Here is a 12,022-nt window from a genome sequence, read left to right on the forward strand (position 1 = left end):
TGCTTCCAGGATCCCAGCAGCAGCGCCTGGCGCCTGGGGCAGAGGCCTCGTGGGTATCCAACAGGGCCGTGGCTTTGACCCCCTGGGCCTTTCAGACATCCCAGGTGCATAAAAGCCAGGCTGAGGCCTCTGTCCCCAGGGCTCCTGCCAGTTCAGGGGGTACAAGGAGTGGCCTACAGATGACAACACTGAACTTCTTGCTTTTACAGGCAGACAGGTGCCTGAACAATTACTTGAAAAAACAAATGAGACCCGGCTGTATTTGTACTTGAACTTGGAGAGGCTGGTGGTGACAGAGGAGGCAGATAGGCAGGCAGGCGAGAGAACAGCGGTCTCTGACGCTAACTTTATTATGAGCATGAGGTGGCAAGGGGCAGGAGGTGGCGATACCATCTGGGGGTCACATTGAGTCTGGAGCTTCCTTCTGCTCAAGCACTGGCAGTGACGGGGACAAAGGTCTACAGCCCAGGGAAGAAGGGGAGGTAGCAGAGGCAGGGCCTGGCTTCCCAGCTGGCCCCTGTGCAGTGGGTGGCACTGCCGAGGCTGAGAAGACAAAGGCAGGTTGGGGCTGGGCAGGTTGCAGCAGAGGTTGGGGTTTTATTTCCTCCTTGTCCATCTCACTTTTCTCCAGGGCTCCTCTGTGATCTCCTGTGGCACACACTGCACGCCAGGCCCTTGGCAATCATCTGAAACACACCATAGGTGACAGACCACCTGGCTGATGTGTGGGTGACCCTAAAATTCTCCCCTACCCAGTCCAGGAGCCAGAATTCTTCACGGTTGCCCCTAAGCCTGCCCTCCCCTCCCGCCACCTTCCCCGGGCCCTCCTCGCATACCTGCTGTTACAGCTCATCTTCAGTGATTTGCCTGGTGGGGGAAGGAAAAGCAACAGGTGAGAGGACCGGGGGAGGGGTGGGTCTAGGGATCCCTGAGGCTGGGGACCCCTCCACAGTGGCAGAGACAAAATCCTCAGCCCACACCTCTTCCCCAGCCCAGAGCCCCTCATCGGTCACCCCGGGCAGCCCTCACCTGCGCTTCTTATTGGCCCCACAGCGGAATCTTCTGCCTTGAAAAGAGAAAAGGAGATTTGTTTCCATGGACTCGTTTTCCAAGGAGACCCTGGAAGACTCAAAATTCTTCCAGTCTCTCCTACCTCCCTCCTGCCAGTCAAGACTGCAGGGTCAGTCTTGGAGGCCACGTTTGACTGTCCCATTTTATTTTATTTTATTTTATTTTATTTTATTTTATTTTATTTTATTTTTTGAGACAGGGTCTTACTCTGTCACCCAGGCTGGAGTGCAGTGGTGCATAGCTCACTGCAGCCTCAAACTCCTGGGCTCAAGCAATCCTCTTGCCTCAGCCTCCCAAGTAGTTGGGACTATAGGCACATGCCACCATGCCCAGCTGATTTTTTTAAAAAGCTTTTTTTATAGATCGGATCTCACTGTATTGACCAGGCTGGTCTTAAACTCCTGGTCTCAGGAGATCCTCTTGCCTTGGCCTCCTAATATGCCGGCATTACAGGCATGAGCCACCGTGCCCAGCCTTCTTTCTTTTTATGTAAGGCTGAATCACAGGCATTCAAGAACCTAAGTCAGTCAGTCAGCAAATGTTTACTGGAGCAGATCCACGGTGGGTTGTTGGCATATCGAGAGCAGCAGCAGACACTGGGCCATCAGGGTGCCCCCAGCACAGTTGCCCGGTGAACACCTGGAGAAGGATGGCAGCAAGTCCAAAGCAGAGCCCCTTGCTTAGGCCACTTGCCTCCTGTGCCTATGTGCTCAGCTACCACCCCGCACCGCCCTCCGGGAGCTGCCATGGGCAACACGGGAAAATGGGGAGACCCACAGGACTGTGTCCAAGCCTTCGGGTGGGGTGCAGTGGCACAAGTGCATGGAATTCCAGAGCCCACAGGTGTGCTTCCTGTATCTTCTTTCCATGGGTTGTGTTTTCTGTGTGTTTTTCTTTGGGTTGGACCAAAACAAGTCAATGTGCAGTTATTAAGCTCCTGCTGTGTGCCCCTCGGGGCTTGAGGATACATAAGTCTCCTTGTCTCCCCCAGAACACTCCGAGTCTGCACTGGACCATTCTTAGAGCGCTGTCCTGACTGCTGTGTCTTTGGATGCTAGCCCTCCTCTTGTGAGGCAGGTGGGATCATCCCTATTTAACGGATGAGTTTGGGACCATGGTTAGCAGTGGGGGGCCTAGTGCCCCTGCCTGGCCCTCCAGTTACCCCGCAGGTTCACTCTCACCTCCAAGGTTCCTTCCGGGCCCACTGGAGGGTGCACTTGAGCAAGCGGGAACCTTACACTGTGCTCCCAGAGCCTGGCACCCCACCGGGCACCTGTTCCCACATCCTGCAGGGGGTGTGCGTGGTGGGGAGGCTCACCCCTTCCTTGGGGACTCCGGAAAGCCAGCCTGCTCAGCGGCTTTGAGAATAGACGTGCCCCGGCCAGCACCCCTTCCCTGGAGGCCACCCCACTTACTGAGGAGGATGAGGAGTCCCACGATGAAGGCCAGCCCGGCGAAGATCAGGCCCCCATTGCGGACAGTCTCATAGTCTCGGGAAAGAGAGGGCAAGAAGAGTGGGATGGGTGGTCTCTCCCAGCAGCCATCTCTCCCCGCAGCCCGCCCGCAGCAGCCCGTGGTCACGGGGGGAGATAAGGGGCACAGAGCATGGACCTGGGACTGGGAGAGGCCGCTGCTTGGTGGGAGGGGTCCTGAGGGCTCAGGAAGGGTGAACAGGGTCCCAGGCTTACCATAGTAGAATGGGTCCACATCCCCTTTGGGGCTGCCGCCTAGGAGAGAGCCAGAGGTAGGATGAGAGGAGTCACCAATGGTGGGCCAGCCACAGGAACAGCTGGAATTCCCTGTCCTTCCCTTCCCAGAGGACCCCGAAGGGTCCAAGCGGGCGAGGGGAGGCTGGGAACAGAGTGTTGCTAAAACCATTGCCAGCAGGCTTCTGCTCTAGGTGGCTTCAGACACAATCAACTGGGGCCCAGATACCGAGTGTCAGAGGGGGATCTGTGCTGTCTGGGGGGCCTCTGACCACTCCGGAAGGGAGACGATCTCCTGCTCCTTGATTCCTACCATGGTAGAAAAGGCCAGGAGAGGCCTCTCCCATTAGACTCCCAGAGGCCTCTCTCCACAGGACCATTTGGCTATCAGGTGCTTAGCAGGTATTTGTGAAATGCATGAATAAATAAAACAGAACCTTAAAGTTTATCAGACAGAAGGAGGAAGCTGAGCCCAATGTGTAGACTTGTCCAAAGTCCTAACGATAGCTGAGTCAGACCTCCTGTCCTACGTTACCATCCTCAGGGGAAGCAGATCTAGCTAAGAAACATTAATATATAGTGCTGGTCAGGCACCGGGCAAAAGCTAACAAGAGCCTAACTCATCTAACCATTATGGCAACCTTATGAGGCGTCAATGTCATTCTGGTGTAATCCACAAGAGGATGGAAGTACAGAGAAGTAATTCCCCCACAGTTATAGAGCAAGTCAGGAGTCGAGCTGGGGTTTGAACCCAGGCAGCAGGGGGCTGAGAATGGAGGTGCATAAGCCCTTTGCTCTGCCGCCTCTCAATGGCAGGAGAGAAGGAGCCCATCAGAGGCAAGTTCCTGCCCCTGCCTCCAGTGGCCTCCCCCGGATTTGGAGCTGCTCAGCAGGCAGGTCTTACAGTGGTGCCCTGCAACCGAGTACACTTACCCCGCACAGCCAGAAGGTGGCCTGGCCGGGACGCTTCTGCCACATCTGAGGGCCACTACTCTTTCCTGCCCTGCTGGAGCCCCTTCTTGTACCAGGGAAGTAGAGCCCAGGAGGAAGGAATGCGCAAGTCAGCGCCTTCCAGGCTGTGGCAAACTGTGCCCCTGGGCAGTGGTGAGACTCAGGGTCTGGCAAGCCCAGCTGTCCCCAGCAGCCAGTCCCTGGGCCAGGAAAGGACAGGCCAGGAAGAGTCAGTGCCCATCCTGACGGGCCTGAGGTGCTGGGTGCTCAGGGAGACCATGAGGGACCCAGCGTCTGCGCTGTCATCCCAGATTAGGTTCAGGCCTTGTTCAAGATCATATGTGGATTAAAGTGTCAGAGCAACAGCTAGACCCAAGTCAAGGCTTCCCCACACACCCTAGGAAACCTCCTCCTCCATGGTCACCTGGCCCTGAACCACTTGCCGAGACCCTCTCTGCCCAGCACCCTCCCCTTTCTGCATCTGGCTCAAAACCCACCTCTGTCAGCAAGTGCCCCTCTTGGTTTCCAGGTCTGAGTCAGTTCCTGTGACAGGAAGCCTTTGAGGTGTGTGACTTGAACTTGGGGGGCTCTCACCCCAAATCCAGCCTAGGAAGGCTGACCAGAGGGGCCTGCTCCTTCCCCAGCCAGATGGACCCCGTCTGCCTCCTGCCCAAGTTCAGATGGTCTAGCAAGATGCATTGAACTCAGGGCGGGTGTGTGCCAGGAGGCCGAGGAGGGACGCTCAGCTCTCCATCTTCTATCTGCTGCCGTTCTGCCACTCAAGTTATCTTTCTTTGGGGTTAAAGCAGGGTTCTCTTTTAAGTTGCAAATTTTCTTAGAGAGGAGGCCGACAGGAAGTGGGGCTGGGTACTCTGAAAGGCTGAGGTGGCAGAAGAGGGAAGGGTAGAGTCCAGCTGACCCTGCAAAGGCAGGCCAGTCAGAGCCACCCAGCCTCACACACGCCCGGGCACACACACCAGCACACTCACCACCGTCCATCGACAACCCAGTCATTTCCCCAGCTGAATGGGCTGTCTCCACTCCCTTCTTCCTGCTGTCTCTGCTTTTTGGAGAGTGTCTGGCTGCCTCCGCGGGGTGGCCGGGGACGAGGCGGGGGCATTAAACATTAACAGTGTCAGGTAATATTTACCCTGGTCACAAGAAAAGCGGCAGTGTGGATGGAGGGGCTCCTGCGGCAGGGTGAGGAGGCGCATGGGGAGGCAGGGGCAGGGAGGAGCTGGCTGAGTTTCTAAACCCTCCCAAAGGAAATTTCCAAAGAGAAGGGCTGGGATGGGTCATCGGTGGTGCTGTTCTGCCAGCTGGGGAAGCCACAGCTGGGGCGGTGGGAACAGGAAAGTGGAAATTGTACAATCTCTTCAGTGTACACTGTACTTGGGAGCTTCCGGGGGCAGCGTCAGGGGTCCCACAGGGCCCCCAGCCCAGGCAGGGCCCACCGCACCAGCCACCGTGGATGCCACCGCTGCAGCTGCTGTTCCTTATGTGGCGCTGGAGGCTTTCCTGCAGTGGTCCCTAGAAGCCTGGCCCACTGCTCCCCCACCACATCCCTGGAGCACCCCCAAAGCCCACCAGCAGTAGATCCTCCAGAAGGGCTCTTCATCTGTCTTCCTATTCATCCATCAACCTGCACCCTGCAGGTCACACCTCAGTCGGAAGGGCCCCAGTCATCCCCAACTAATTTCTCCTTCCCTGCCGCCCCAGTACTTCTTCCTACCACCATTTGGCCTGGCTCTCGGATTGTTTCCTCGCCAGTTTACCATGGCGCATGCAGGATCCTTAAGGACGGGGCAAGACTTTCATCGCAGGGAGAATCCCCTGCTTTTATGGTTTACCAAGCACTTTCCTCATTGTTATCTCCTTAAGCTTTATGTTTCCCTTTTTACTGATGAGGCAGGTGTCTAAGGCACAGAGAGGTGGGGGCCTCGCCCAGGGTCACAGAGCCAGTGTGGGGGAAGTGGAGAATGACAGTCAGGCCTCTTGCTGCAGGAGGCAGCTGCTTTCCACACCTCGCAGGCAGCCTCCCGACTCCACTGTGACCTCCTTCACCCCGGGACTCCTGTGCTGGGTAGTCGTGGGTACTGTGGAATCCTCATTAAGTTCTAGTCCATTGAATTGGCCTCCAGAAGAGGCTGAAGCCCAATGCCCCCAAACAGCCAAGGTCGGTGGCCAGCGGCCACCAGGGGTGCTTGAGCCCTCCTGAAGGGAGCCACTCTATCTATGAATCCTCCCCAAGGAGGGGCAGGGCTTGACACTTGAGTTCACACCCTGGCCCTCAGTGGTCTCAGTCAATTACTTCACCTCTCTGTGCCTCAGTCTCCCCATCTGTAAAATGGGCACAGTACCCAGCTCCTAAGGTGGTTGTGAGGGGAAGTGAGATAATGCATGCAAAGAGCGTATCCTGGGGCCTGGCACACAGTGAGTGGCATCATTGTTACTGTTATATGTGTGCTGATTGAAGAAATAACAGGCATTAGCTTTTGGCAAATGTTTGCTGTGGGACATGGAAAAGCCAGCCACTCTCCAGTGAAAATGGGCACGAATGAGTGAGCTGGAGAGAATGTCATGGCCCTGAGGATCAGGTGTGCAGCTTCCTTCTGCTTCCAGAGCCAAGGAATATATATCTGTGCAAACATCCCAGCAGAGCCAGCGTTTGGGGAAGATGGGCCATGCGCCAGGTTCTTGGCATGCACTGCATCACTTAGTTCCTGCTAGCGCCGTTTTACAGATAAAGAAACTGAGGCTGCTCCTTTGCTTTCCACAATAGTCCCTGGAGGTGGCCAGGGCAGTGTCATGATCCCCACTGGGTACACCAGAAAAACCGAGGGCAGGAAGGTGAAGGGACTTGCCTGAAACACACAGTTAATGGCAAACCGGAGGTAGAAAGCCCAGACCAGACCCTCGAAGGTGTGCTACCAAAGCTACTGCCATCTCCACACAAGACAAGGTGCTCCCTTTACTATACAGGAATGTGTCGTCTTACTGGGTTTTGTCTATGTTTGTAAGCCTCCGTGGATTCTTCGGGAATAATAAGAGTGTAAAAATAAGTGGGAAGTTAAATAAATTCATCTGTCTATCTATCTGTCTGTCTATCTATCTGTCTGTCTGTCTATCTATCTGTTGACAACCCAATCATTTCCAAATGGACTGTCTCCTCTTGCCTCTTCCTGCTGTCTTTGCTCCTCGGCGGGGTGGCCGGGGATGAGGTGGGGGCATTAAACATTAACAGTGCCAGGTAATATTTACCCTGGTCACAAGCAGAGCTGCAGTGTGGATGGAAGGGCTCCCACTGCAGAGGGAGGAGGTGCCTGGGGAGGCACTTATAGATGGATGGATAGATAGATAGATAGATAGATAGATAGATAGGGAAGATAGATTGATCAATAGATAGATGAATAGGAAACAATAGTTGGAAGCTAGTTGCATTTTTAAACTCTGTGTGCAAGGCACCGTTTCAAACACTTTACAGAAATTAATTTTTGTGTTTTTTTTTGAGACGGAGTTTTGCTATTGTCGCCCAGGCTGGAGTGCAATGGCGTGATCTTGACTCACTGCAACCTCCGCCTCCCTGGTTCAAGTGACTCTCCTGCCTCAGTCTCCTGAGTAGCTGGGATTACAGGCATGCGCCACCATGCCCAGCTAATTTTGTATTTTTAGTAGAGACGGGGTTTCACCATGTTGGTCAGGCTGGTCTTGAACTCCTGACTTCAGATGATCCACCCACCTTGGCTTCCCAAAGTGCTGGGATTATAGGCATGAGCCACTGCACCTGGCCAGAAATTAATTCTTTAATCATCACAATGACTCTTACAAGGTAAGGACGGCATTATTATCACCCCATTTCATAGAGGAAGAAACTGAGGGCCAGAAAAATTAAATAACTTGCCTGAGGTCAGATGGCCAGAAAGTAGGGGAACCAAGATTTGAAGCCAGCTGTCTGGCTTCTGAGTTCCTGCATCTCTGAAGGACGGATGGACAGACAAGTAAATGAGGTGGTTGGACAAGCTGCCTTCCCTGCCCTCGCAGCTCAGAGATGCTCTGCCACGTTTCACGGCAGGCCCGCGACTCCATACGGAGATGCTCTCTTTGGGACATTCTGCCTCTCTTCCCTTCTGCCTTTCCTGCACTTCTGGGGAGCTTGTGGGTGCACTTGAAAGGGACGGGGCTGGCACCTGTGTCAGAGCCTGAGCAGGAGGAGGAATGGGGTTCAGAGGACTCACCCAGGTACCACCTGTCCATAGCAGGAGCTGCTGGCTGTCTCCGGGAGTGCAGGAGAGCAGGGAAGTGCCGCTTGCCCGGGGCCTGGATGGAGAGTGGCACTCCCTCCCTTCGCACCTCAGGTGAGCCCACAAACAGGAAGAGACACAGGCAGGGAGGAGGGGCTGGCAAGGGAGCCCTTACCTCGTGCCCACTTGCTAGGGCAGGTTGGGGCAAGGGATCCACGTGAAAGCCAGGGGAGATTCTCTGACCTCCACCTGGCACCTGGAGATGGAGAGGCCGTCAGATGCAGCAGAGCCAACCACAGCCCCAGCCCTGGCCCTCTCCCTCGAGAGGCTCCATGCCGCAGCCGGCCCAGGGTGCCCGAAAAGGGTACAGGAGCCAGGAGGAATCAAGGAACCCAGTCTTCCCCAGGTCCCTGGGCTGGTGGCAGCTGAGGGAGACCTTCAGGGGCATTGGATGGGTCCCCTGAACGTTACTTCGCTGCACCTCCGTCCTCCAGCCCAGCTGGGCCGTTGCCTGGACGTATCCTGCCCAAGACCCAGTCTATAGCTAGGCGTCCCCTGAGACTGGGAGGCCCAGCTGCAGCCTCTCGGGGGAGTGGGAATGGTTTCCAGGACCCTGTCCTGGGACCTAAGGCACCGGTCCCAGCTTCCTGTGTCGTTCTGGTCGTTGGCAGAGAATGGGGAGCAGCTGCGGGGCTGGGAGCCGGAGCTGTGATGGGGGCTGCTCCTGTGGCCTGCCCTTTCCGCAGCTGAGACCCCTCACTCAGCCCGCAGTGGCTCGCTCAGCCCGCAGTGACTCACCCCAGCTGTGATGTCAGGCCCACCTCTCACACCTCAGAGGGTTCAGCTGGAGACACCAGCAGCCTAATGAGGCTCTGGGGGCTGCTGGTTGGTATCAGAGGGGAATGGCCAGAAGACAACACTGCTAGGCCTAGGGCAGGGTCAGATCCAGGAGCCAGCAGGGAGCCGCAGGGAGCCCCACCAGGCACAGCAGCCCACTAGGCAGGGTGTCCCACCACACAGGGAAGCCCACTACGTTGCCCAGGCAGTCGCTGTTCCTCGGCCACCAAGGCCTTGCCCACAGCTAAGCTGCAGTGAGCAGTCTCTGTGTAGCTGACTTGGGACCACAGGGTCTCCCTTAGGTTCCTGTGGCCGCCCTGGCACGGCCACCCCAACGCGGACACAGAGAAGCAGGGTTGGGAGGGGCTGGCTCTGGCCCCAGCCTCTGACCGGGCTCTGGTCACTGTGACTCCTGCCTCTCTGTCCCTCCTTTGCAACACTCCCTGTCCTGAGGGGAGGACTCATGACATCCCAGGGAGCCCTCACAGGGCTGAAATGGAGACCAGGAGGTCTAGAGAGGTGCTATTTCTTACCAGGATGGGCTGAGATCGGCGCTGGGGTCCCTGAGCACAGCCCTGACTCCAGGCTCTCTGCACCTTTCCCTCCAGACCACCCTGGAGGCAGGGCCAGCCCTGTCCTGGGGTAGGTAAGAGCTCGGCTGGCAGGCGGGCCTGTCCCATGCTCCCAAGTGGAAACCTGCCCACTCAGCCCAGAGCAGCCGAGTGGAAATTCCCCGAGCTGGGGATAGAGAAGTTTACAAACCTCGAGGCTGGGTAAGACTTAGAGGTACCTGGTCCAAACATATTCTAAGTGGTTCGGAAAAGTGGAGCTCTCAGCCAAATCCCCCCCACCCACCCTGCCAGTACACACTCCGTTCCCTGCCCGCCCCCAGTGTTGCGAAGGAAGGCATCTCTATCTCAGAGCCTGTGTGATTGATGGCCCGACTAGAAAGGACACCAAGGCCATCCCATCCAAACCCCTCCCTTTACAAGTGGCTCCCTCTCCTGCTCAAAATCCTCAGGGAGGGCTCAGATGATACGCCAAAATCTGTCTGTGTCCAGAAAGAAGCCCTTCTTTTTTTTTCCTTTCTTTTTTTTTTTTTTTTAGATGGAGTTTCGCTCTTGTTGCCCAGGCTTGAGTGCAACGGCGTGATCTCAGTTGGCTGCAACCTCTGCCTTCCGGGTTCAAGCGATTCTTCTGCCTCAGCCTCCAAAGTAGCTGGGATTACAGGAGCCGCCACCAAGCCCAGTAATTTTTGTATTTTTGTATTTTTTATTTTTAGTAGAGACCAGGTTTCGCCATGTTGGCTGGTCTTGAACTCCTGACCTCAGGTGGTCCCCCACAGGCGTAAGGCACCACACCCGGCCAAAAAGCCTTTCTTAATCTGGCTCCAGGCACCTCTGAGCTGGTCCCCGACCTCCCCGCCCTGCTCTCTGCTCCAGCCATGCCAGCCTTCTTGACACCCCTTACCCTCCGGGACCTCCGCACGGGCGGTTCCCACTTCCTATATGCTCAGCCTCCACAGGGCTTGCTGCTCAGTGCACACTGGCTTCAGGGCTTTCTCCAAAGCCCCGATTCTGGGCATCTCTGTATAAAAATGTTCACACCCACCGCCTCAGCCTGGCTTTTCCTCTGTGGCACTTGTTCTTACCTAAGGTATGTGTTTCCCTTATCTTGTTTGTCCCTCTCCCAACTAAAATCTAAGCACCAGAAGAGCAAGGATTTTTGTTTGTTTCTTCATTCCCCCATGCCTGGAACAGCACATCGTGGGACCCAGTTTTATAAAGTGAATGAATCAGTCCCAGGCAAAAATCAGGCAAAAATGGGGACAGGACAGAGGTGAAATCATTTCTCCCATGCTGCAGGCAGACCCAGGACTTTTCTCAGGCAGCCTCCTTCCATGCTGTCGCCTGTCCTGTGAGGAGTCACAAGACCCGATTGCCCTCACAGAGGCAGCAACCCCCACCTTGCTGACAGCTCCCCCAGAGTCCCTCTCAGAGGGTTCTCTCTCACTCCTCTTGCACCCCATCCCCACCCCCTCTCCTCTCCCTTAACCTCCCCTTCCTTCTCCAGTCCTGCAACAATTTTCAGAAATTGTCCTATTTGTTCTTTGGGGGAAACCCAGGCATTTGTTAAGTCAAGCAGGTCCCACCCCTCTCGCTTCACTCACGTTTAAGTCCTTCTCAGACTTCCTTCCTGTCCTCCCCCAGCTAGCTCAGGTCATGGGTCCTAGCTGGCACTGGGACAGGGAGCCCCTCTCTGAGACACCTGCTCTCCTACAGAGAGGTCGAGGCCCTTCCACCTGTGGCCCATGTTCCTGAGAGCAGCTCAGCTCAGGAGGGTCTCTCCTCATAGACATCTCCATGCAAGGCACCCTGAGGGCCAGACACACCCATACATAAATCCCCTTTCATCCTGAGACTTTGCTGAGGACTGCCTGACCCTGGGCAAGGGCACCCCTCTGGATCTTCTCCACCTGGAAAATGGGGTAATAACACCTACCTTGCAGGATTGTTGTGGGAACAGAGACAAGGTAGGTCGAGCGTTTGGCCAGAGAAGGTCCTAAAAAATGATGGCTGTGTTTTCCTTACTCTGAACTGGTCCCCCCAGGGACAAGAACACTCACGGCAATCCCTTCCCTTGGCTCAGTCCCCAGTTGGAGTGATCTCTAAAGCAGGCTCCTGGGAGCACCCTGCCCTGGCATGATCCCTGCTGGCCACCACTCACCCTGCATCTCCAGCCTCCCTTTCGTCTCCACACAAAACCAAGAAACCTCCTTTGTCTGATGGTTCCAGGCTGGAGACAAAGGAGCATCCAGCTGTGCTCTCCTGTTTTCTCCAAGACCCAAAGCTCTGGGAGATGCTGGGAGGTAAGGAGAGGCAGCACCCACTCCTGGATGCGTCAGCACTGTCACAGCTGATGAGACAGTGCCCTCAGTGGCGAGGCCTCCGTCTCCCCTGTCTCCCCCAAGCAGGCCTCCCTTTTGTCTCCTGACTCCTAAATCTCAAAGCAGTCATTTGGGGTGGTCATTGCGGGGTTGGTGGGGCAGGGAGGAAATAGGCTGGAATTCAGCTGACCTCTGTCTCCCTGGCGATCAAAGGCAGAGGCCCTCACCACCAGCTTCCCAAAATGGGGCTCTCCAGCTCCGCCGGCTCTGGCCTTTGTGGGAGTTTACAGCCTTGAACTCCAGGTCCCCAAATCAGTTCCTCCTGGTGT

At 55.8% G+C, this 12,022-nt stretch overlaps 1 protein-coding gene across 3 annotated transcripts; it reads right to left on the reverse strand.

Moving 5' to 3' along the window:
- Nucleotides 1–251: 251 nt before the first annotated feature.
- FXYD2 (FXYD domain containing ion transport regulator 2) lies at nt 252–8,055 on the reverse strand. Of its 3 annotated transcripts, none has more exons than XM_025355530.1 (6): nt 7,964–8,055; nt 2,760–2,798; nt 2,487–2,561; nt 1,030–1,066; nt 837–867; nt 252–543 (listed from the first exon to the last, which is right to left on the reverse strand). In XM_025355530.1, the coding sequence occupies exons 1-5, from the start codon at nt 7,980–7,982 to the stop codon at nt 843–845; spliced, it is 195 nt and encodes a 64-aa protein (XP_025211315.1). In that variant the 5' UTR covers nt 7,983–8,055; the 3' UTR covers nt 252–543; nt 837–842. The 3 variants fall into 3 exon arrangements, with proteins under 3 accessions (XP_025211315.1, XP_025211314.1, XP_025211313.1); XM_025355529.1 differs by lacking the exon at nt 7,964–8,055 and adding an exon at nt 4,718–4,802; XM_025355528.1 differs by lacking the exons at nt 252–543; nt 837–867; nt 1,030–1,066; nt 7,964–8,055 and adding an exon at nt 4,718–4,802 and having other exon boundaries at nt 2,246–2,798.
- Nucleotides 8,056–12,022: the final 3,967 nt, after the last annotated feature.

Source organism: Theropithecus gelada, chromosome 14 (genome assembly GCF_003255815.1).
Source record: "Theropithecus gelada isolate Dixy chromosome 14, Tgel_1.0, whole genome shotgun sequence".
Taxonomy (NCBI): domain Eukaryota; kingdom Metazoa; phylum Chordata; class Mammalia; order Primates; family Cercopithecidae; genus Theropithecus; species Theropithecus gelada.

Coding starts and splice junctions, on each gene's coding strand:
- FXYD2 (XM_025355528.1), bottom strand. CDS start 4,742: ATGACTGGGTTGTCGATGGACGGTG. Junction 2,799..4,717: donor TGGGTTGTCGATGGACGGTG/GTGAGTGTGCTG, acceptor GCTCTCTCCTAG/GCGGCAGCCCCAAAGGGGAT.